We start from the raw sequence: 26,307 nt of genomic DNA, 5'->3' as shown, positions 1-26,307 counted from the left end.
AAAGATCCACTACACTGGGAATGTATTGCTTTGAGGTCACAATAGGAAGCCAGCCTCAGGGATGAGAAAACCCCAGCTTCCCACAGCACACAGACTCCAAGGGAGGAATCACGAGGACTAGGGATGGATGACCCGTATCTATCTCCAGTGGGGCTAGACTAAATATACCTCTGGCTTTTCCCACAGCTGTATGCCCTGCTTCCACTGAGAGCAAGCCTGGAGAGAGAGGCTGCCTTTCTAGAGTCCAGAGAGTCAGATTCACAACTCACTAGTCTCTGACTAATCACCCAAGGTGACTTTATCTGTTTTTCTGTTCTTGGTCCCTGTGTCTAGCACTGAACTGACTGCCACTGGTCCACTGAGAGAAGGGAAAGGCCCAGCCTGTCCTTCAATGGAAAGAAACATATGATCAAGGATGAGCTGTTGATAACATGTGAAGATGGTGGCGTACAGATGGAATTTGTTAATAGGGCTCTGAGAGAGAGAAGGAAATTGGAGGAAGGAAAGAATGGAGAGAGGAGAGGAGAGAAAGGATGGGAAGGAAAGGTTAAGACTAAGACAAGTAAACACTTGGAGGTAGGGAAACACAGGTGTCCCTACCCCCAGCAGATGACTCAATCCTTCTAAGCATGAGGTTTCTTCATCTATAAAGTTACACAGAAACTGCTGTGAGATTCATTCACTTCAGCAAGCCGCCCTAGCTGCACAATTGTATTTTTCCTGTCAAAGCTCCCCCTTGAAAATACCAACCAACAGGGACTTTGGTTCAAGAACTAGTGCAATGTTTTGGGAAACTTTTGGAGAAAATTCAGTGCTCACAGGATGGAGCAGCTCGTTGTGTCATTTACTCACATGGTACAGTATAATAAGCAGTGCCAGCTGCTGCTCAAACCTGAGCCAGTAAAGCCTTCAACTCTTCCTGGGCCTGGCATAGAGGACCTTCCATAGCCTTCGCCTGGGTGGCTGGTCCTGGCTGCAGTGTCTCCTGGTACACTGTAACAATGTCCCCCTCCCTCCCCAACTTTCTACAAGTTTAGAAGGAAAAATATTCACACCCCCAAGTCCCCTGCTGCCACTGGACAATTTATGCTGTTTGTTCTCTGAAGCCCCGAGTTTATGGATCCAAATGTGTATTCAATGAACACACTGGCCTTTACCTTAGATCTACTAAAGATTCTCTTTAGTTCTCTGAACATGAGCCATTTTCCTTAGCTATCATAATGCAAAAATGCCATCCTAAAGGCAAATTGGATTCCCTCTCAACACTGTTATTCTATGGAATCTAATAAATCACCAATCTTCCCCCTTCCTTTATTTGCTGCTCAAAATGCAGTGTGGTCCCCACATCAGGGACTAGTGCCTCCTCTCCCGCATTCCAGGGCTCAGTTTCTTGGCCTTGCAGGAAGGCAGGCCATCCCCTTCCCATTTCCAGAGCAGTTAGCAAACTATAAATCCCCAGGGATGTATCCGAATTCCCTTGAACGAAAGTCTGATTCTAACCCAAGAGAACCATCTTGGAAAGTCAGCACAGGACTGCTTTTATGGCAGTTGTGGCCTGCCTTCCTCCTGCTGACTTCTCCAGAACTGAAGAAGCAAATGGGAATAGAGGTGTGCAAGGGAAAGGATGAAAGGACCACAATGTATGACATCTCAGAAAAGATCTCTGACCAGTAATGATGGGCTGCTAGATGAGAGGCAGGGGCCCCTACCAACTCAGCCTTCTTAAGGTCTTAGAAGTTATAATCACACTCCAAACAGGCAGGCACAGCATCCAAACCCCCAGAGTTCTTTGCCAGAGAGGCCTGAAAACCACACTGCTGTTTGTGCTGTCTTAACTGGGACACATCTTGCCACTGGGAACACAAGGCTTTCATTTTGGACGGTATTTTTGGCCAAGGTCTTCAAGCCAGAAAATGGGGGCTATGGTCTACAAAGGGCTATAAAAGTGGACAGTTATGAGCCTCTATAATTGTCCAATTAGTAAAGCGAGGCTCCAGTTCTAAGCTCCATTACCAGATGGACACATCCGGCCCCCCTGCAGCATGAAGGCCTCAGCCTGCAGAAAATGAAAATGCTGGTGATGCATTGATTTGACACTTAGCTCACTGCTTATCTTAAGTTTCAAAGGCTGTGAGCGGATGCTCGGGCACACTCACATTCTCAGTATAGTTTTAAAAAGATAGTTAAAGACAGTGCTGCCTCCCCTCCTTCACTGAGTCTCTCCTTAGACAAAATAACGGTTAAAATGGTTGCTGGTGTGCTCAGTCGACAGAGGCAGGGTCCAAGACTTATGCCAGCAGACAGGTGATAGAGGGTCCCAAGGATATGCACACACTTGGGACGAGCAGAAGAGGCAGCTGGGAGGTGTTCAGAGTCAAGAACATGGCTGCCTTTGAGGGGCCTGTTGTCCTCACCAGGACTCTTCATCAAACGAACTCTCCAACAAATGTCCTCATAAAACATTCTTTCTAATCAGATATTTCTTTTTACCTTACCCACATTTGATGTCCTTAGGTTTCTCTCATAGGCCCAGAATGCCTTTAGTTAACAAACAAACCATCAGTGGAGAAACTATGTCAAAAATAGGTACAATGAGCAGATTACTAATGCATCTTGTTGCTTAAGAATTTAGCTTTGGGCTGAGAAATGGCTCAGTGGTTAAAAGCACTGACTGCTCTTCCAGAGGACCTGAGTTCAAATCGCAGCACCCACAAGGTAGCTCATAACTGTAACTCCAAGATCTGACACCCTCATACAACCGTACATGCAAGCAAAACACCAATGCACATAAAATAAAAATATAAAAATTAAAAAAAAGAATTTAGCCTCGACACTGGTGTGTGTGTGTGTGTGTGTGTGTGTGTGTTAAATTGAAAATATCCTAGCCCAGGGAAGGCTCCCTTCCCATAACTCAGTCCTGATACAGGAAGTTAGGACTACAGAATTTGGATTCATCATCCATTAGGCTCCGTTTTTGGTGTGGAGGGAAAAGTATGTTGCCTGGTTAATAGCGGGGATGGTCTTTCTCTTAGCCTGGAGCGAAGGGAAGCAGGCATCTTTGTTGAGGAGCTCTTGAGGGCTAATTTGCCGGTCTCCTGGAAATTTCAGAGCACTGACATCTTAGATGAGTGGGGAGGTTGAGGGAATGCCTCTCTGCACATGGGGAGTCTCCACCCCCTTACTGCCCTCTCAGTCACTGCTCACCATTCACAGGGACTCAGGACAGGCCCTGAGCTACATACAGTATCAGGACTATGAGCCTCCCTGCAGGAAGACTGCAGATGCTCAAAAAGGCAATTAGAGCAAATGCTCCTTAACCTTGAGGCCCTGCATAATACACCCCCCATTACGTTCTGTCACTCTGCTGTCTGCTCACTAGGCTCCAGCCACATCTTGACTAAGCTGGCCTTGCTCCCACCTCAGGACCTTTGTACTTGCTTTGCTGCCTGCCTAGAAAAGCATCCCTTCTACTTCTGTCTAATCTTATTCCCTGTTCACTTTTGTAAATAAAATTGTGTGTATATGTGGTGCCGGGAACCCAGCACGGGGATGTAGGGATGGTGGACACGCTCTCTACCACTGAGCAACATCCCCAGAGCATGTATCAGCATATGAAGTTAAGCCATGTCTTGACTGTTGTCCCCATCTCCATCAGAGGGTAGGCAGGACAAGGGCAGACCTGTGTTTTACAGTGTCCCCAGACCAGATGAATGCAGGAAGATTTTTGGTGTAAATAAATGCGACAAGGGATGCATGGTATTAGCAGGGCTTATTATTCTGAGGTGGGCAGGGAAGGCTTCTGGGAGAAAGTGACATCCGCTAGGAGCTAGCTAAGCTTTAGGAGAGCTACAGAGACAAGCAGAGGGGTTGCAGAGCAACCCAGAGTGTTGGACCAGTGATCTGAAAGATTGCAAAGCCCTGAAAAAAAGGATAAAGAGGTGAAAAAAAGTCCTTGTGTTTGCCCTTCGGCAAAGACTCTGTTAGGCTCCTACAGACAGCTCCAATCTGGCAGAAGGGCTGCACAGTCAGCTTGTCACAGGAAAAAAAGGCAAGTGGAGAGCAATGCGTTGCTGCATTTTGCCATCTTGTGGTCAGAGCCTTGAGGTGCAGCACACGAGCCCACGGCTGGCTCCAAGTCTGTTTGAACAAGTTCCTCACATCTCTCACTTGGTCCAGATGTGTAGCCCAGGCAGACTTTAAACATCCATTCCTCCCTGCCCTTTACCAAGCACACAGGGTAATACTGCAGGAAGTTGATTAGTTGGTAAAATCACTTCCTGGGATAAACTGCTTTGTTCAAAGTTGGACACCCATTATACCAGCACATATGGCACATTTTACAGTCTGGGGACAATTCAATTAATCCTCACAGTACTGCAACTATATCATGTCACACAGAGGAAAGTGATGCCCGGAGAGTTGACACGTAGGTGGCAGGACCAGGAAGTGGTGAGTGGAATTCAGGCCAGGGCTTTGTATTTCAATGCCACACTGAGTGTGACAGACCAGGCCTGGGGTAGCTATAGGAAGAATGAATCAGAAGTTGAGGCAGTATGGAATGAGTCCCTTAACATCATCCCAGGGGCCTAGGAGTCAAAAGAGCTGCTGAGAAAGTCAGAATAACTCCAAAGCTGAGGATGGTGCAAAATATAGCCTGGAACCTCCAAAGCACCTTGGGGCAGGGTGCCAGAAATGTCACTGTGCCAGGTTTACTCTGCCAGCCCTGTGAAGGGAAGTCTTGCATCGGGCCCGAGTGTGGTCGTGTCTCAGACTTGTTTTCCATTTATGGTTCTGAGCTTCAGTCTGACTTGGAAAGGTCAGTCCATCCCCCACCCAGGAGGGCACTCACTCACCAGGCTGCTGACTGCAGATCCGGGGGACCTGGTGGGGCTATGCTACAGTTTCCCCCTTGTGTTTTAACATACTTAAATGAGCAATCATGCAGCCTTCCCCATCCTTCCCAGGGGAATACCTTCGAGTTCTCCATCCTTCATCTGAAGACCCCATTACCCACAGGACTATTAGCATAGCTGAGCCCCCAATCCAATTTAAACACAAACAGACCCTGGATTAGTTGACTACCAGAGGAAGCTGGTGAGGCAGCCTCAGAGACTGGGTAAACTGGCCCATCCTATGTCATTCGTACTTTCCTGCCCACTGCAGACCGGCTAGCCTCCGGGAAGACGGGAGAACTGCTGCCCCGGCCTCCGAGACCAGGCTGTGAACTTCTGTGCTTCCTTGGAAGTCTATATCACAGTCCCCCGAGGCCCCAGCAGCCATGCCATGAGAACTATAAAGATAAGTTGGTTATATGTGTGTACCAGAGAAGATCTCACGGGCCACTGACAGCTCTGACCCCAGTGTGGAAGGCTTCCTGGAAGGAAGGGGCAGGCTGGTTCACACATGACTCTACACAGAGGCATTTCTTCAGAGAAATCCAAGTCCTTCCTGGCAGATGGCTGCACAAGGCAGGCATGGACCACATTCTCAGTTAGTGACAGCTCCCTTAGCCCTAGGGAAGGACAGTACCCTTCCCTGTGTGGCGAGCCTTCTGCTTTGGACCAGGGGAGGTGTACCCTGAGAGAGGGCAAATATGGGGTGACCTGGGCCTCAGTCTCAGGGCTTGGTCCCAGAAGCCATCTTCACCTACTATCCTGGGGTGGTGTGTTGGCCAAGTTCCATTGATGTCAAGGCCAGCCACTATACCCTTCAGTATAAGACAGGGACAGCACTCTGGCCTGAACCCTAGGGGGTCTCTGTGAGGTGGTATAGTTAAAGAGCTAGAGGAGGCAGAATGCATTTCATGCCCTCTTCTGTGCCTTCCAGAATGTGGCTGTTCACACTACAAGAGGACTCTCCTAAGAAGCTTGAATTTGGGGAGGACAAAAAGAAATGAGACGTGGTTTTCTGCTTGACTGCTAGGGAAGGCAGGCATACTTTACCCTGTCTTAGCACCCTGAGGACACAGCCACTCTCAGGAGCTGGGACACAGGCCAAGTAAAGGTGGGAATCGGTCCTGGACCCGAGAAGTACCCTGCCTTCCTGGAAACAGCCACCATACATAGCCACAGCTCAGTAGGGTCAGTCTCAAGCCTAAGGTTCTTAGTGATTCCCAGGGAACTAAGTGCTGGGCTGATCGATGGATGACTGATAATCAGATTACTTGGCACCAGGCTGGTAATGAATGAAAACAAGCCTGGGCAGTGGGGAGGAGGGATGGGAGGGGATAGGTGAGGGAAAGCCTTCAATTGTTCAGAAGTCCCAGGGCCTGCTTAATATGAGCACCTCAGGGCACACAGCCATTTGTGAGGCTACTGCATGTTAATGACATGTGAACACTCTTCTGAATTCTTACAGTGCAGATGGCATTCTTAGTTTAGACTGAGAGCTTCTGAATTCAGGAGAGCCCTCGTCTCTTCACCCGGTGTGTGTGCATGGCCCAGTGGGGTCAAGGGATGGGAGACAGACTCCGGTTACCATGGATCGCAAGAGACCATCTCTTCCATCTGCCTGACTTCAGGGTCAGGGTCTTCCCTTCTCCCCTCCTTCCCTTCCTTTCCTCCTCCCAGTCCTTTGAGACAGGGCCTTGCTTTCTGTGTATCTCAGGTTGGCCTGGAACTCAGGATGGCCCTGCCTCATCTTCCCTAGTGCTGGGATGTCAGCTTTGCCACTTCATGCCTAGGCTCAGCACTTTCTATGTAACCTCTCCTTTGTCCCTAGATGCTCCAGCAGCCTCTCTGCTTCGGTTGCTGCCTGCCGGCAATCATGATTCCGTTTACACTTATGTTCCTTAGACTTGGTCTTTAAAAGCACACAGAGCTGTAGGGGAAATGCTTGAAGGATCCTACCTTGGACAGTGACCCTGGCGCTGCAGGACACCTGCCCCAAAGCATTCTCGGCCAGGCAGGTGTAGGTGCCTCGGTCCTCTGGCAGGGCATCTTGGATGTGGAGCTCAGCCATGCCAGCCTCACAGATGGAGTGAGCGAACTTGATGGGCTGGCCTGCAGAGGGAAGCACAGACCAGCTCAGGCCAGGGAGCACCTGGTGGTGGGACACCAGCCCTGACCCCAGCAGGACAACTGTCATGACACCGGAGCTGGCCCAAATCCATGGAGGATAAGACTAGGCCTGGAAAGACAGGGTAGAGTCACTCTGGAAGAATTTGGCATGCAGGAGGGCAATGACAGACAGCTGGCATTTCTGGATAACCTCCATTCCACACACCTGGAAAGAATTCTGCAGCCTTTTGGTCCACAGCCCAGGCTCACGCAGAGTAGACCTCACTCAGACCGAACATGTGGCTCTCAGCTCTTTTGAGATGCCTCCAGAAATAATGATTCCGTTTCCCATTATAGATATTGATCAGAAAGCAATGCTGCAGCCCCACCCTAATGTTGCAATTGTGTTCATTTCCTCTGTGCAATAAACTATACTTCAGCATTCAGGGAGTGGTTAAACACGGAGAATGAAAAATGAATGGTCCTATAAGAAGCCCTCTTTATATGCAGTCCTATGTGGCAACAGGTTGTAAGCAGTTAGCGTCAGTGCCGCCCTTAGTACTGCAGCTCTCAAACTGTCTCATTCCATAATGGAATCTTTATTTCTAGGGAAATAGTCTGTCTTATTACTGAAGAGCCTGGCCTCTAGCAGGAATGTGTTCATATATAGGAGACAACTGTCACTTCTTTCTCTTGCCAGCCCCCCAACCCTAGTTTGCACTTCATAAAACTAAGGGTGGGAGGCAGGAGAGGCGGGCAATTCAGTGAGAAACAGCCCTCCCCACAGAGCAATGTTTTCTTCTGCATGTAACAACACTTCATGTCTCCAGGACAGTTTTTGCAGAGACTGCCAAGCAAGAGGGAAAGAAGAGGACTTTCCCAATCCATTGCACTCCAGAAAAGTTAAGGCTGTGAGGGACGGGCAGAGGGAGGACAGGGGCCAGAGACCACTATTGGAAGGACAGAATACCCTTTGTCTTTCTTTTTGTAACAATGATACCCTAGAACTTGAGAACACCAGCATGCTCCCCGACTGTCCTCAGCCTGTCTCCTCTGTCCCAACATGTGTGACAAGCACTTTGAGAGCTTGTCTTTTACTGATGCATATTCCCGACTCCCTTCTGCCCCACAACTGGGGGATAGAACCCCATAGAAAGAAGCTACTGGCTCAGAATGCATCATGATTGAGGGTTAAGAAACTCCCAGCTTGCAGGTTTGGTTGGACTAGTTAGCAGCCAAGGAAGGTGATTTTAAGCAAGATTGCCCTCTAGTGGGAAAAGTGTGGAAAGCCAAAATCTACCCTACATTCAATCCCCACTAACAGAGCCCATGTTCCAAACCCCACTTGCAACCGTGTGTGTGTTTGTGTGTGTGTGTGTGTGTTTGTGTCTGTGTGTGTTATATTAATTATTTAGAACACAACATATAATTACTACATATTTTACCATAACATATTGCATTGTCAGATACAACAGTATATAGTAATATGTATTAATTGTAACATATATTATAAATTCATTCTTTGGGAATTTCATACAATGTACTATGTCCATAGTCTCCCCAACTCCTCCCTCTCACTCCTACCAGAACCACTCCCACCCCAACCCACAACTTTGTGCCCTTTTTGTTTTGTTTTGTCTGAATAACCCATCAAGTCCAATGTTTGCTGTCCATATATTCTTGGGTACTGCACATGACTGACTTACCAGGGACCATACATGTTTTTAAAGAAAATGGACTCTCTCTCCCCCACAAGTCACCAGCTACCATCTTCCCTGCTCCATGTCGGAATGCTGACTGGCTGGATCTCGGAGAGGTCTTACACAGGCAACCTCAGCTGCTGTGAGTTCATGAATGGAGTGGCCCTGCCCTGTCCTGGGACACTGTTTCAGTCCAGCCCTCCCCTACTTCCGGCCCTTGCAGTCTTTCTGTCCCATCTTGTGAGACGGGCCCCGAGTCTTGGGGTGAATATGATATAGATGTCCCATTTGTGGCTGAGCACTCAAAATCGCACCATTTTCTGCACATTGACCAGAGGTGAGTTTCTGTTAACCATTGCTCACTGCACAAAAAATTTCTACACACTAACCTATGCCATTTGGTTTGACACAGCTGACAAACCATGCACACTATTTAATATATATATGTATGTATGTGTGTGTATGTATATATGTAATAAATATATACATATATTTAATAAAAAAAAGAATAAAATTTTGTGACATGGGGAAATTACATGAGACTCTTCCTTCAGTGTCCACAAATCATTTCCACACTGTCTGCTGTTTTTATGCCACAGCAGTGGAGCTGAATGGTTGCTTCAGAGGAGTATGTCCTGAAAGACTGAAAGGATTTACACACTGGCTTTCTGGAGGAAACACTTGTTGACCCTTGCTTAGCTCTGCCCAGTCAAAGCAAAACTCTCACTTAGACCCATGACTGGTCATTTTGCTTATATAAGCTCCTTGCAGTCAGTCCCAGGGCCCCTTGGGATCTGCCCATGGGTGAGGGCTAGGAGAAAGAATGGACGGACCTCAGTTCTCACCTGTCTACCTAAGCTAACTGCATGGAGGAAGAGCACACACCTCCTCTCACTCAGATCATTTCCGGCAAAGCCTGAGGGAACTACAGTGGCACAGAGGCTCACAGGCAACAAATGGGTCAGGACAGCGACACACCTAGGACTTCCTGGTGACAAGAGATGGATACCTCCTCCTAGGAAGCACCTGTGCTATTCCATGTGAGAACTTGCTAAGACTGCAAGCTCTTTGCCCCTACCCCAGACAATCTGGTTACCTGACTACTCTGTGTTGGTACCCTCTGAGTACCCTCTTAGCAGGTCCCTGGGGTTTCTTCCAAGCAGTCTATGCCCATTGAACAGACTGTTCGCAGTTACAGTCAGTCTCTCACCCTTAAAATTAAAAGGCCCTCAAAGGAAGAGACAGATAAAGATATTTGGTAATTATTATTTTTCAAAGAGCATTGCTTGGGCCAGGTATGGTGATACACACTTTTAATTCCAGTATTTAGAAGCAGAGGCAGGCAGATCTCTGTGAGTTCATGGCCAGCCTGTTCTGCACAGTAAGTTCCAGAACAGCCAGGGCTACATAAAGAGTTCCTGTCTTGGAGAGAAGTCCTAGTCCCTACTCCAAATGACTTGACAGATTTAGATGACCCCTCCTGGAGGTCATCACCCTACATGTGGAGTGGGGGGGGAATGGGAAGGGAGGGTGCATATGAGGATGGGAGAGAGGGAAAGATGGAGGGAGGGAAAGGGAACTGGATCAATATGTAAAATAAACATGAAAAAATAAACTAATATAAAAAAAGAGTTCCTTTCTTAAGCGGGGTGTGTGTGTGTGTGTGTGTGTGTGTGTGTGTGTGTGTGTGTGCATGCATGTGAAACCACAGAAACAACTGACTGAAGCTAGAGGGAGCTCAGGTTACCTGGGGAACCTGCATGGGACTGAACTAGACCCTCTGAATGTGGGTGACAGTTATGAGACGATCTGTTGCAGAGTGGGGGGGGTGGTGGCTGGCAGTGGCACCAGGACCTAACCCAGCCCAGGGACATGAACTGGCTTTTTGGAGTCCATTGCCTATGGTGGAATACTTTGCTCAGCCTTGATACGGGGGAGGGGTTTGGTCCTGCCTCAACTTGATATGCCAGACTTGGCTGACTCCCCAAGGAAGGCCTTACCCCTGATGAGTGGATGATGGAGTGGGAAGGGTGGGAGGCAGGGGAGCAGGGGAAGGGGAGGGAGGGGAACTGGGGTTGGTATGTAAAATAAAAAATAAATTTAAAAGAAGTGCCTGTCTTGAAAACAAAACAAAGATCCTTACTCAATAACAGAATTATAATTGACATTATAAAGAACTACTAGTTTTCATCTTAGATCCACTTGCACCCAATAAAAGATCAAATTCCTTGACCAAGTTCTGATGTGGTTCACTGGGTTATTCATTTGCATGTTCATTTATTGACTCAACAAATGCTTGTTGGTGATCTCTTAGGAGTCTAATCACAAGGAAAGAAACTGAAATTGTGTGTGTATCTCCGGGCAGGTATCTCATTACCCACGTTATATATGTGAACTTAGTGGATCTGTGCCAGTCACCTTGCCAGGTTGGCAGCAGTATTCCCAAAGAGCAGATGAGCTAGGTCAGCAAGTGAGCAACAGATCCAGTTCCCACGCCTTCTCTTTAATGTGCTTCTGAGGGACACATGGTTCAATACCAGAAAAGCGAGAACTCAAGTTAGGCAGCTAATGGGGCTTGTACAGGGGGAACTCACCGTTGAGCAGCCAAGTGATTCGGGGTACTGGGGTCCCCCGTACAGAGCACCGCAGCACAAAATCCTGGCCCTCAACTACAACACTGTCCTTCAGGACACTAGAAAATGAAGGGGCCATCTGTGCCAAGTTTGACCCTGTGAAAGCAAACAACAGAAAAACCCCCTCAGATCACAGCTTGCCCACCTGGTGACAGACCAGTCATCCCAAGCCTTGCAATGTAGACACCCCATTGTCCTGGGCCCTAAGCTTCTTCGACAGCTGGCCTGTGCCTTGCCTACCTTCATCCTTGGGGAGGAAAGGAATCATATGCCTGCAGTCCACTCAGAACAACTGACAGGGCGTCTTCCAGGGTTACTGAGCTCCCTAGTGCTAGGGCATTCACATGGACGACTGCCTTCTTCCTTGTGAGGCAAATCTCCTCCGTATACTTTTGACCTTTGCTATCCTGAAAACCCTGGGAGTGCCTTCTCCCCTCTTTCTGGGTCTGACTCTGAGTTCTAGGGTCTCTCCTTTACAGATGTCATCACTAATCATATGGTTTTATTACATGGCTCAAATTAATATCTTATTTGTAGAAAGTAGGCCCACAGTGGGGAATATTTCCATTTGAAATGGTTTAAATTATTTTCCCCTAATTCCAGGACTGACTCAAATGATAAAGATTCATGTGTATTTTCCAAGTGTGGCTTGAGCCCTGTTGTAGGTCCAAGGTCCAGAATGACTGATGGGGTGCTGTCCACACACACTGATGGATGGACTTTCTACTCTTGGAGAACTACCCACTTAACTTTCAAAGTATGAAGCCTTCCACACGGTAGATCTGGAAACATTTTAAAATTTGAGGACCTTAATTAAGAGCAACAGGGACAGATGATGGCTTCAAAACCAGCCAGGGTATGGTATAGCGGAGTCCTGATTCCATAACCACACTATCTCCTCGGTGGTGGGTGAGCAGACACAAGACAGCAATGGTGCTTCTAATCAGGCCTGACACTGAGAAAGAGGCAGCCCATCCAAGGACTGTAGGAATGTACCATCCATACCTTCTCTGAGTCGCCATCAGATTCCCTCACTAGAGAGATGCTGCTCAGAGTCACTGACAAGATTATGTTCCTAGCCAACTTGGGTTAGAAATATGGTATCTTTTATAAGGCATGTACAAATAACATAACTTTACTGCCATTCAGAATCCTAGTCTGGAAAATGAGTGTAGCTATAATTATCTATCGAGGCCACTGGGATCATTAAATAAAATAAAGCAAGCAATGCAAGGGCATTTGGCACAAGCCTAGCCTATAGAACAGTCACAGTGAGCATTTGTCACTCTTGTCAAATGGAAGCTGTGCACAGAAATTCTGCTTGGAGCAAGTAGAGTTTGTTGTAAAAGAGGAGAGAGGTTAAAGCTCCCAAAGGGGAGTAACGAAGAAGGAAGAGTCTCCTCTGATGGGGGAAGAGGAAAGACTAGGGCAGAGTCTTCCCTGTTGGCTAAGATCTCCACAGAGGATGGAAAGGACAAGAGATGTGTGAGAGTAAAGGAAGTAGCCTTTCTGCAGTTTGAGGAAGGAGAGGGTTGGTAGCAGATGTTAAAAACAAACAACAAAAACATGCATGGCACAGACTGCATCTTGGTAAAGTATTTGCTGAGAATAATTGGGAGATTTGTGGCCAGAGAGGTTATGAGATAGCAGACACCTTAAGGAGATAGGAGAATGCAATGTACTTCTAGAAAAACAGAAAAACAAAACCAAAAAACCAAACTCTGCAATCTACTCCATTAAAGCAGAAAAAGTGTGTGTCATCACAGAGATTCTAGATCAAACTTTCCAGAACTCTGGGTATTAACCAAGGCTTGAGAAAACCAAACCACATTCCTCCAAGCTCAGCTGAATCTTGGGAAGGATGGCAGACTTTGTGGTCTTTTAACTCCCTATCCCTCCACTCCAGCTCTTGGCAGTTTTGAAATCCAGAAGCTATTATGGAACTTGTGAAAACGAACTGTTTGGCAGGGTTTGAGGGGGCCAGGGCTCCTAAGAACCACAGCCCTGAGAGAATTACCACCACTGCCTGGTTCCAGGAGCTCCTGATGATCCACCTCCTGCACTGTCTGCCTTGACCTGACTCAGACCTTGGTCTATGCAAACCATTCTATCCCCAAGGTACTTGTGAAAAAAACAATTATTCAACACCACTGCTACCGAGGCAGCGATATCAACTGGGACCAGTAAGAGTCTGACCAATAAAAGTTAAAAGGGAAGATTGGGAAAATGTCCATGGCTATGAAACTCTCACATATCCCCAGGATCCTAGAAGGCCTTACGCAAGTACAAGGCTATGTGTAAGCTCAAGGAAGACCTAAGAGGCCTCACTTTCACCTCTGGCTGGTCTGTGGGCTCTGCCCTAGCAGGCAATAATGGCTAAGTTGAGTTGTAAACTTTCAGCGGTAGAACTGAAGATTCGCTTCAATACACGCAAAACCCCTCATAAAAGGCTGGAAGACACACTGGTTACTGCTATTACCATGATGACTAAATGGAGATGTCACTGGCACATGGTAAGTAATCTGGTGCTACCAATGTTCCCCAAGGACCCATGTATCAGATCTCCAACTTTTTGGAATATGGTGGATCCTGTAGGAGGGATAAGGAAGTTAGGGCTCTGGGAGGTGTTCTTTTGGGGGATACTGGAACTCTGGTCCTTCATTTCTTGCTTTACTCCCTGGCTTCCATAAGCTAAGGAGCCTCCCCCATCACACACTCCTTGGTAGACTTCATCATCACAGGACCAAAAGTGGTTGAGCCAGTTGACTATGGACTGAAACCTCAAACTGTGATCCAAAATAACTTTCCTCTTTAGGTCAATTACATCAGGAATTTGATCACAGGGACAGAAAGCTACAACACATCCAGATTTCACAGGATGGGAGAAAACTATTAAAAATTTAATAAAGTTTAAGAAGGACTTGTGTCTAAAATATACAAAGAACTCTTAACTGCAACAACAAAAATTGACCTACTCTTTTAAAAAAGGGGAGGGGCAAAGAGTTTTCACTAGATTTCTGCAAAGAAAACATGCAAACATCTAAAAAGCACAAGAAATTATACTCAATGTTAGTTATCGGAGAACTGCAAGTTAAAATCTCAGAGAGACAACTATAGAAAAGTAAAATATGGACGATAACGTGCTGGTGAGTATGTGGGGCAATTGGAACATTTTGTAGAAAACGGTCCGCTGCTTCCTCAAAGGGAACCCTCATGACCCAGCAGTTCCACAGGCACTGGAAAGCACTGGCACACAATGCTCACAGATAGCCCTACCCCTAGAAGAGCTAATGGCTGCTGAGGGAGGGAGAACCCCTGACAGATGTCTCAGTCCTAAGTGGTCCTCTTTAAACACGTGTGCCTACAGGTAAGAATACTAACCGGACTAAGTTAGTGTGTGTGTGTGTGTGTGTGTGTGTGTGTGTGTGTGTGTGTGTGAACAACAATAGTTATAAAAGAATATGTCATGAATTAGAGGAGTGATGGAAGTGCATGGGAGGAATTGGAGCAGGAGAGGGTGGGGCATAAATGTATAAATGCATTGTACTCATATATGACATTTTTAAAAATTAAAGTAAAAAAATGCCGGAAAAGCAGAAATATACTAGACATTGCTGATGACTGAGCAAACACAACAAGTAGATCCAGACAACAGACTGTTATTCAGCTAGAAAGGTGAATAAAATGCTGGCACAAGCTACAGTGAAGATGAACATGAGAAACATTCTTCTAAGATAAAGATGGCATTTACACACACACACACACACACACACACACACACACACACACACAGATTTCATTGATATGTAATGTTCAGAGTAGACAAATCCACACAGAGAGAAAATAAATAATGGGTACTGGGGCTGGGGCCATGGGAACAGTAATGTTTGATGATGGGTAGGATTTCGGAGTGATTGTCTAAATTTAGATGGTAGTGATGGACATACAATTCTGTGAATGTGTTAAAAGTCAGTGAATTACAAACTTCAAAGGATGACTTTTATATTATATGAATTATGTCTCAAAATTGTCCACCACACAAACCAACAACAAAATGATAGGGAGTTGGTAAGAAACAAAATTTCCTCAAGGGGAAAAAAAAGTTTTCCCTAAGATGTAGATTCCCAGTCCACAAAGGCAGAGGAGAATCTAGGCTCTCCAGACATCCCATTCACCTCTGGTAGCCCTGAAGACACACATCTAACCTACCCTAACAAGACATGCAGCCTGGACCAGCTGACGAAGCAAGAGCTCCTGGACCTGGCATCACTGCCTACAGGTACTCCATCTCCAAAAGGAATAGGTAACATCCCTTGTAAAGAAATTCGTCAGCACAGCAAAATCTCAGTAAAGAGGCAAGCAAAGGAGCTGGAGAGATGGCTGAGTAGTTCAGAGGACCCAGGCTCTGTCCCTAGTACCTACGACAGATGGCTCACAACTGCATGTAACTCTAGTTCCAGAGGATCTTGACAGCCCCTTCTACTGAGTTATTTCCTGTGGAGATTTTATATACATACAAAAGTAGACAGAGTAATGTAGTGAATCCCTGTGTAGCTGTCACTCACTTCCACTTTTATGTACTAAGATTGTTTTGTTAATATTCTTTCCCATACTGCCCAATTGTGAAGTACTTAAAAGGGCAAGTACAAGAAATCATATAAATTTCATTAGAGAATAAGTTAAAAAGAAACCTTGAGACCATCATCACAACCTTAAATAGCACCACGTATCTAATATCTTGTCAATGTCTACGTTTTTCTGATCTCTCACAAAAAACTTTTGTGTTCAATACAATGGCTGCACCTTAAGCAACTGCTGTCCCTCTTAATAAAACTTTTAAAAATTGTTTCAGTCAGAACAGTTCAAAGTCAGCAAGCTATCAGTATTGATGGTATTTATAACCTTTAATCTAAACATTTTGTATCTTGTTTCTCTCCCCTGCTTCTACTTTCTTTGCAATTCATTTGTTAAAATAAACTGGCAAAGATTGTTGGTCCTGTAGAGATCCCAACTGGGTATATTGTTCTTGGTGATGCTACTCCCAGGGTTTTTACTTAATAGACTTACCAATAGTTTGACATGGACCTAGGACCCACAATTGTGTATTATGTATTAAGAGGGAACATTTTTTTTAATTAAATTTACTTAGTGTGTGTGTGTGTGTATGTGTGCATGTGTATATGTGTGTGTGTAAGTGTGTGCGTGTACCATGCAGATGGCATAGGGAGGATAAGGAGCTCAGGGGACACTTGTGGAAGTTGCTTCTCCTCTTCCCACAGTGTGTGTCCTGGGGAATGGACTCAGGTCATCAACCTTGGCAACAAGCTCCACCAGTCCCAGGGAGAAATCCTATAGAAAACAAATGGAAGCATACACTGACTGACTGACTGACTTCCTCCCTCTTCTTTTGTTCTGGTGCCAGAGATCAAAACCCGGAACTCAAGCAAGCTACACAAGCACTCTACAGCTCAGCTGCCTGTCCAGGACAATTTATCATGGCTTTTCTATAACAGCAGGAAAATGGCGACAGCAGAAACAGTCAACAAATGAAAGATGCCAAAATTACCCAAGTCCATCCTCACAATAGTATAGGGCTGCTAAAAATTATGCCTTCAAAAATATTAAATAATATAGAAAGAGGTTTGTGTTACATGAGTGAAACAGGACAGAAAGTAGCATTCAAACAAGCACAATGCTGATTTTTGTTTTAAAGACATTAAATATTTATTTTGGAGCCAGTAGATTATATATGGCTTAAATCCTGCACAATGAACACGCATTGCTCCTATAAACAGACACTAAACAAACATAAAAGGCGTGGTACCTCACTGTCTCGTATTTCTTTAAGCCTGTATATTTAGGGACTGCTCATTCTCTGTGGTTAGAGCTGAGTCATGGCACTACTTGGACAGAGGAGGAACCTAAAAAATACAGCTGTCAACTGGCCTTGACAGGGACTGGGGAATGTCTGTTTTGAGGTAACTCTGCAATAAATATCTGATTAAGAATTGGAGGGTGGGGGTCAGTGACTTTTTCTCCGGCCTGTGAGGATGACAGTTGCAGACTAGGATGTTGTACTGTAGGACCTGAACTGCCTGAGGCACAGAATCACCTATGAAAGCCACCACACGGAGAATCTACCTGGAGGGATGTACTCACGTTCCACCAGGAGGGTCCAACTGCAGGACACCTGGCCGAGGCGATTGGATGCTGTACAGCTGTATCTCCCACTGTCTCTCATCCGGGCTTTCCGTAGGCAGAGGTAATGGGAGGCCCCATCTTCATAAACCTCAATGATGCCTTCTCGTCTCCTCACAGGGATGCCTTCCAGGAACCAGGCCACTTCAGGCTTTGGTATCCCTGAAACTGCAGAGCCATGTATGGAACATGTGTTCTCAGGGAGCACTGTGTCCTTGTTAAGGGGGGATGGGGACAGACTAACTGGGAGGGAAGAACTTGGGCTAGGCAGGAACTGATTTCCTACTTCCCAGCCTGCCTCTTCTCCTGGGATCTTGTACTCGCTTAGATGTAATGTGAGTCAGGGTCCTGAAGTGGGGAACAGCAGGGGAGATGGGCCAATTCTCCAGGGAAGACAGGAACAACGGGGAAAAGGAGGACAGAGAAGAAGGGGCCTGCAGTGTGTCTGTGATGATGGATATGCCGAGGGGTGTGTTAGAGCATGGGACCAACACTCTGCTTCACAAAGAGAAACGGGCGACTCTGACAGCTTCAGAGACTGGGCACTTCCTAAAGAGAAGACACTGGAAAGTAAACTAGGGGGACCTAGTTTAAGGAGATGCATAGATACAGGAGGTGCAGACTGATGTACACTGAAGGAAGGGAATGGCCGTCAAGGGGCTACATTTTGGGAACCAGCAGCTTAAGCAGCTCTACTCACCCTCACAGGCGAACTTGACTGTTTGATCCTCAGTGACTTCTTGGCTTTGGGGCTGACTCTCAAATTTGGGGAATGCTGACTCCCTTTGACTCTCTATGGGGATGCTCCTGGTAACAAACTTGTTCCCAGCTGTGCCTCCCAGGCCACACTGTCTGGTAGGAGGTGCGGTTGGCTGAGGGGCAGCTAGACTTTTCCTCTCTTCCCCAGAAGGAGAGAAGGCCCTGAAGCCTGGTACTCTGGCTTCTGGCTGAACTTTCGCAGCCTGCAGGGTGATGGTGCTGGAAGTCTTCTGCAAGACTGAGGACTGTAGGGCCTTTCTGGGAGATTCCTCACACAGCTTCAGCTTGGGCTCCTGCAGGGACTTCAGGTGGCTGTTTGTGGCCCAGGCTGAGGAAACACCCCTCTGGGGGCTTGAGCAGTTCTTACTTTCAGCTACAGTTTCTGGGTCCTTGGAGATTCCATTGGTCACCTCCTTCCTGATGTCTGGACTGGGGGCCTTGGTTCCTCTCACAAATGACCTGTGTGGCAATGAGGGTCAGGAGGGGAGAGGGAAACAGGGACAGGGTGGTTATCTGGTTACTTGCAAATGTTACCATCATACAGATGTCAAGTATCACAAAGCGCACAGATGAAAGTTAATAGCAAAGTATTGCAGCTTGCTTGATGTCCCAAACCAGAGCCCAGGGGCCACCACCCTTGACCCTCTCTGTCCTTTGCTTCCACCCAGAGCCCTATGCATTGATGCATATCTTTTCCCCAGGGCTCTGGAGTTCAAATAGACCACAGGCTGGTTTCCCTTGCTCACAAAGCCCCTCTCTGATTCCATTCTAAGTAGCTACTGCAGTCAGACTTTTAAAGACATAAACTGAATTATATCACTTGAAGCTCAAGGAGGTTTCCGCTTTATTAAGGATAAAGCTGAACACCACAATGGCACACAGCCCCAACTGACTCTTGCCACGCAAGCCACTGACCTAACCGCCAGGCTACTACAGCCAAGCAGGAGGTATTTGGGCCCCATAGCCCTCCTCTTGGTGCTCCCCCAGCACTGTCCCTGGGATATGTCTGCCTGAGCTTTGGTCGCCTCCTAATGTGGCACTCCCCAGGTCTGAGTTCAAAGTTTCAGAAAAGGCATTCTCAACCCAGTCACTGAAACTGGTGTCTCTCTGTTGTTCCTCACAGAGGTCACGGTTGTCATTTCATATATATTTCATAAGGCCCGTCTCTACAGTAGATGGTCTGCTCCCCCACCCCAGTGTCCTGACGCCCACTCTGTGCCTCACATCCAGAAGGGAAGGAAGCAACCATGACCGAGCAGCAGATGACCCAGTGGATTCTGGCCTGCGATGTTAGTGAAGCCATCCTTAGCGTGGCCCACCTTCGAAGACCCTGAGGGGACACTGAGGCACTGAGTGCTCCCAGAATTTCCATGCCGATGGATGGTGACTCTAGTCAAACCAGACAGCAAGCTACCACAGGAGGACAAAAGCAAAGCACCCCAAATAAAGCGACCCCTAGACCAATCCTTGCTTTCTACACGATGACTTGAAAATTCAGGGCATTTCCGCTGCTATTGCTCTGTGCGGAGTATTTTAAGATGAAAAACATAAGGATTATGAAGAAAAGACATACCTAGTGGCATTGTCCAAACCTGGGAAGGAGCAGAAAGACAGTGGATTATTTTATATGCCAAGCAGAGACAATGCTAAGGTGACATTGGTTTCATTTATTAAAGAGCTTCCTTCCTCGGGGCTTGGAGTGGGCTGAGAAATATTTCCCACACTAGAAACATTTCCCAGGCCTTCTAACAGTAGCTGGGGCCTGAGGGCATGGACTCCCTTTCCCCCTCACCAAACAGAGGGACGCATAGCCAACAGATGGCAAACCAAGGAACAAAGCCTACAACAAAGATGCCAAACCCAGTGCTTTCAGTTGCCTTCAGCCTTCAAAATCCCGCTCCCGCTCCCAAAAAGTCCATTTTGGGCAGATAAATGCTTTAGGGACATACAAAGGAAGTGACATTTTATTCTCTCAGGAAGTATACAATATGCTCCTTCTTTACCAAATCTGACAGATGCTTTTTAAATTTTATCCTGGAAAATTCAAATTATATCCTAATAGAAAGGCGGACATTACAGGACCCGAAAGCCACCAGAATGATGAGAAGAGAACATTTTACCAGTCCTGTCAAGCAAATTCCAGGAGTGGATCGTTTTGCCAATAGCTGTATTAAGAGGGAGTGGCTTTTAAATGCAAGGGTATGGAAAATAAAGGGTGGCTCAACCTTGCCCAGAGGCCTGCCACAGTTCCTGACCCATGGGGAGGAGCCAAGTCACCTTCTTTGATCATGACTGGGGTTTCTTGTTCTAATTGTATCTGGTAGAATGGAAAATGCTGGTGTGCATGGTACACGGAATGTCTCAGGGTGGCTCTGTGAAACCCATTTCAGTCAAATATGTTTATACACACAAGCTACTTTCTGTGGATTATGGAAGCACTTAAGTTAAAATAAAGAAATGATAGATGATAGATAGATAGATAGATAGATAGATAGATAGATAGATAGATAGATAGACAGACAGATAGACAGACAGACAGACTGGCACAGACTGGCAGACAGACAGACAGACAGACGGACAGACAGACAGAGCTAGAAGGCATAGTTTCCGAAGAAAGGAAGGAGATACAAAAAGAAAGCATCATAGACAGAAGTGGGGAAGAAAGGAGGAAGAAGGTGATGAGGTCACTTCCTTTTCTGATTCCTGTGACCAGTGAAATCTGTGCGCACTGGGGTTTGCCAGGCTCCTCCCCGTACACATGCTCAGGCTTCCCCGCTGGAATTGGGGAAGACAAGAGGACTGTAAGCAGGCTATGAGAAAGGCTGCAAAGGAAGAACTGACAGGGCCCGAGGATGAAGTGAGGCAGAGGAGTTATTGTTGACAGGTCCAGTCTCCTGACGGGGATCCTGGGTAGAAAAAGTAGCGGGAGCATCTTGTCAGGTCTAAGAAACTCAGGACAAATGGCTGAGGTGCCTACTAGCATACCAAAGCGCATGCTGGCCTCCAGGCTCACTCAGTACCTGTGGCTCCTCTCAGCTCTTCTCACTCCCAAACCCTATCCTAAACCTCTCCAGCTTGTGGGCTTCCCTGCCCCCAGCTTCTCATTCCTATACAACCCTGACATTTGGCCATGCACCCTTTTGGTCCTCTCTCTTGGTCTCCTTTTCTCTCTATCGTCTTTTCCTCTCTCACAGCCTGGTTCATTCTGCTGGCCATGTTTAGTCTACTACTTTCTGTCTCTGCTATGGACTCTTCCAGATGCCTCTGGCTGTCCTCTTCCTCACATCTACAATATAAACCTTCTCCTTAACCATACCATGGAGTGGTCATGTCATCAGTTTATACACATCTGATTTGAGGGACAGAATGGACAAGTTAGATTTCAGGCAGAGCATCAGCAACATGCACCCTTCCAATAAATAGTCAGAGATATGAAAAAGCTAGCAGAGTTAGGAAAAAAGGACAGAAGACACAGGGGCAGGGCCTAGTTAGGGGCACAAATGAAGGGGACAGACAGCTCATGGCATCTTCCTCTAGGCCTGGTCTATGCTGCTAGCCCATCTCTTCCTTGTCTTCCACTAGAAAACCTTATCATTGAAAATGCATGGCTATGTCAATGTGCCACACGTATATGCACAAGAGATGTAAGGAACAGCTTTGTCTAGGGGGTCCTGGCACCAGGGAAGGGTCCCTCTGCATCAGCCCCCATACCTGGGATGCAGAGTTCTGCTGACATGGAGGCTCTCCCTGACCCATTCACCACCATGCATGTGTATGTGCCCATGTCGTCCTGAGTAACCTCATGGATCTCCAGGATCTGCACACCATTCTTCTCTGACATGGACACACGAGCACTTGGCTGCAATGGGACATTTCCCTGTAAGTGGCAAGAAGAGAGCTTGGTTAACAGGAGTCTGCTCTTGTTTTGACCCAGTTATCCTGCCTCCCACCAGTCCCATGGAACGGACACCAGGGATTGGGGTACACAGCACCTGTCCTGTGGTCTTCAGACCACAGTGACGGCTTGTTTTTTTGTCAACTTGACACAAGCTAGAGTCATCTGAGAAGAGGGAGCCACTTCAAGTGAGAAAATAGCTCTCACACACTGGCCTGCAGACAAGTCTGTGGAATATTTTCTTGACTGATGATTGTTGTGGAAGGGCCCAGCCCACCATGGGTCATTCTGTCCCTGGCCAGTGGTCCTGGTGTGTATGATAAGCAAACTAAGCAAGCTAGAAAGAGCAAGGCAGTAAGCATCATTCTACCAGGACTTGTGCTTCAGCTCTTGTCCCCAGGCTCCTGCTCTGACTTCTTTCAGTGATAGACTGTGATGTGGAAGCGTAAGTCAAACAAACTCCTCAAGCTGCTTTTTGTCACAGTGTTAACACAGCAACAGAAAAGACAACTAACCAACCATTACTTGAGCACTCAGCCTTGGAGCCAATGTGTGCAAACTATCTCAAAAGACCTGCGCTTCTTTGAAGGAAGGGTTATGGGAAGGCGTCCTATATTGCTCACTTTGGTTTGTCTCTGCCTCCCTTTTTTTCTGAGGATGAGTTTAGAAGAACCAAGACACAGGTGAAAGGAGACCTATCACTCATTTCATTCCAGTTTCTTCTCTAAAAAAAAAAAAATGTATTCTCTCTCTTTGGCATTGACCCCACCTGTTCCTGACACTTCATAACGTCCTGCCCCATCCCCATCTTTCTCACTGCCTGGCAACACTATCTCCTCCGCCTCTCTTCACTCTGCCCAGTTCTAACCTGTTTGTAAAGAACTTCCACATGCAGTGGCCCACTAGCTTGTTTGGGCATTACTCCTACTTCAAAGATAAGGAGACAGGGTTTCAAGAGTTTAGGAGACTTGTCTAGCATCATGTGCCTCATGAACCATAGAGCCTGAGAACTAGCACCCCAATTCAGTTCCCTCTCTGGAGAAACCTGGTCTGTCTTTACACAACTGCTTTGTGCTGTTTTGTGAGTGGGAGGAAAAGAGGGCCATGTGATAGCAGGGGAACAATCGAATAGAAATGTCCATATCACACCTACTGAGAGCCTTGGGGGGAATGCCTGGGGTTGAAACAGAGGGCCCATCTGGAGAGCCAGGTTCCCACTAGTCCCAGGGTCAGAATCTGTGCAGACAAAAACCTCACCTTGAGCCAAGTGACCTGTGGTGGAGGCCGGCCAGTGATCTTGCAGGAGAATCGCCCCATCTGCCCTTCTTTGACCACAGCTCTGCCCAACTTGGTGGCAAACTTTGGTGGGCACTCACCCCAGATGCTAGGACGAGTCTCCCCCATTGGGGATGAAAATCTGTCCCCAGAAGGAAATCAACAGAGAATCCAGACTTAGGCTAGCAATTCAATTCTTCCACTCCTGCCTAAGTTGCTTAAATTGTGGTCAGTAACCATTTATGGGCTGTTTCCCCAACTCTATGCCTCAAACAAGTTTTCTTGTCTCCTTTGGGAAAATCAGTGACACAAGAACATATCACCTCTACCACATGAAAATGCAACCATATGGCATTTACTTGTCTCCCTTAAGCCCAAGTTCTACTGAGCACTGGCCCAAAGCCTGTATTTTGGACAACAGACCAAAAACATACTTGCTGTATGCAACTTCCAGAGCTGATTCATGGAAATCCCCAGCAAGAGCCTCTACTTTGATTCAGCATTCTGTCTAGGTGCAGAAGCTCTGGGAGATGGAGCTACAAAACAGAGGATGCTCCTTGAAGAACATGTGGAAGCTCTCACACATTCAAGAACAGTTCTTTGTTGAGAAATAAGATTGGGCTGAGCCATTGAGATCTGGGGCTCGTCTGTGACAGCAGTTATTGTTAATGCTTCTTCTAAGTTTACTCACTGGAATTTTGTATCCATTAATATCTCAATTGTTAGAATCCTCTGAGGCCATACACATATTCCTCTTCTTCCTTAGTATTTAGCAGCTGGGCTGGAAGATGCTGGGAGAATGATATACAATGTTCCACTAACTATACCTATGCTAGTCAAGTCAACAGGAAAAGCAAACCCAGCCCTTATTCTGGCTTGAATATTCCAAAACTTACCCCGAGGTTCTGGAAACAACGGGCTGACCATGCTTCTTCATAAAATTCCCTGCAAGTAGCAAACAGAGAAAAGGCTGAAGAGTCATGGTCAGGTTGCATCCACCAGCGCTGGCAATGAATCATACATAAACCACAACAGAAGGCAGAACAAGACGGTAGCAGTGAACCTTGGTGAGCACTGCTGACTCGCTATGGGCATCAGGTTAGTTCTTCACAAACACTGGGACACAGGTCCCTTGCAATAACTGAATTAATTCTTCCATCTTTCTAGTTTTTTAAAAATATATTTAATGTTATTTTGTGTGTATGGGTGTGTGCTTTGTGCATACATGTACACACCAGATGTATGCCTGGTACCTATGGAAGCCAGATGAGGGTGTTGGGTCTTCTGGAACTGGAGTTACAGGTGGTTATGAGCCACCATGTAGGTGCTGGGAACTGAACCTGGGTCCTCTGTAAGATCAGCCATTGCTCTTAACTTCTCAGCCATTTCCCAGTCTTGTATGTCTTCAATGGTTTAAAAAGAAGAAGAAGAAGAAGAAGAAGAAGAAGAAGAAGAAGAAGAAGAAGAAGAAGAAGAAGAAGAAGAAGAAGAAGAAGAAGAAGAAGAAGAAGAAGAAGAAGAAGAAGAAGAAGGAAGAAGAAGAAGAAGAAGAAGAAGAAGAAGAAGAAGAAGAAGAAGAAGAAGAAGAAGAAGAAGAAAGAAAGAAAGAAAGAAATCAGAGAAGCCACATGAGTAAAGTCAGACCCTAGTGCAACTCAGAACAGGTCTCCCATATTCTGGAAAATTCAACCTGAGTTGAAAATTCTGCTGAGTTGTGAGGTATTGCTGTGGACTTTCTACTGTTCGAGTCACCTGTAGAGACCCAGGACCTTTCCGAAACATAACAGTTTAAATGAGAGAAGGAGATGTCTGTGTGCATCTCTTACTGTATCTGTTCATGATGGATATAATCAACATTCCATCCTGGCACAGAAGGCTGAGCAAATAGTATTGAACAGAAATGGAACAGGGATGCGCCACTACGGAACCACACCTCCCCTTAATCAGCAGTACTGCCCCCTGCAGCAAAGCCGGTTCTTGGCAAGTTGCTCTTATTCTGGGCATCACCAGTTCTAGCTGAGAAATTAATATAGCCAGTGCCACTGAGCCTGGGTGAGCTGCCGACATACCAGACAGCAAATAGTTAACAGCGAACCTAGAGAGACCAGGTGGGGTGCCCTTTATCCAGCTTCTGCAGCTGGGGAGGGAATGTGTAATGCGACCAGGAAATAACTATGCAGTCACATAGTTACACAATAGTGTTGTTTTTGAGTTAGGAGAAGGAGGAGATAGTTTAAATGTTTTGAGATAGCCATCATGCTGGAAGTTGTTCTCTTTCTACCACAAGCTGTGAACGTGTATAAAAGCCTCCCTAAGGCTCACATGGAAGGCTCAATCATTCTCATATGAGCAAGTGTTTGTGGTGGGGAATTTACAGGGCACTGACTGGAAAATGGTAGATTTTCTTAACTCTGTCATCTATTTCATTTACATGATGGCACAGGAATGAACCCCAGGGTAAAGGCTAAATAAACATCACAGTGGCCATCTCCCCAGACAGTCCCATCTTGAGATTTCAGCAGAGCATCAGTGAGGTGGGATCACAGTGTGCTTGCATCACATTCAAGTTGTGACAATGTGGGTCAGTGATCACTGTTGATGCATTTTTGTTCAGTATGACCACAGAGCAAGCAGAGGCTGTCACTGCATTCTCTAGTCAAGGTTAAAAGAAACTTTAAGCTGATAAAAGGAGAGACAAGTTTTGAAAGGACCCAACAGACATGTACAGTTAAGATGCTGGGCCCCTTCCATGCTGTTGGAAGAAGTACAAACAGAAAAGCATTATTAATGGCAGTAGTTGGGGGGGGGTGCACAATAACTTTAGCTATTATTTTATTTTAAGTAATACT

The 26,307-nt window shown here is 46.4% G+C and overlaps 1 protein-coding gene across 1 annotated transcript in view; it reads right to left on the bottom strand.

Annotated features, from left to right (window-relative positions):
• Window positions 1–26,307, bottom strand: part of Mylk (myosin light chain kinase) — a 243,736-nt gene that overhangs the window by 94,838 nt on the left and 122,591 nt on the right. Inside the window, exons 4-11 of the mRNA XM_051191396.1 lie at window positions 24,355–24,403; window positions 23,441–23,600; window positions 22,000–22,165; window positions 19,862–19,880; window positions 18,230–18,747; window positions 17,491–17,697; window positions 11,293–11,427; window positions 6,849–7,001 (exon numbers count right to left, since the gene is read on the bottom strand). Coding sequence (XP_051047353.1) covers window positions 6,849–7,001; window positions 11,293–11,427; window positions 17,491–17,697; window positions 18,230–18,747; window positions 19,862–19,880; window positions 22,000–22,165; window positions 23,441–23,600; window positions 24,355–24,403 — 1,407 coding nt within the window. The remainder of the gene's footprint in view (window positions 1–6,848; window positions 7,002–11,292; window positions 11,428–17,490; window positions 17,698–18,229; window positions 18,748–19,861; window positions 19,881–21,999; window positions 22,166–23,440; window positions 23,601–24,354; window positions 24,404–26,307) is intronic.

Source organism: Phodopus roborovskii, unplaced genomic scaffold (assembly GCF_943737965.1).
Source record: "Phodopus roborovskii unplaced genomic scaffold, PHOROB, whole genome shotgun sequence".
Classification (NCBI taxonomy): Eukaryota; Metazoa; Chordata; class Mammalia; order Rodentia; family Cricetidae; genus Phodopus; species Phodopus roborovskii.
The sequence above is the reverse complement of the archived record's forward strand: the minus strand, read 5'-3'. Positions and strand labels throughout refer to the sequence as shown.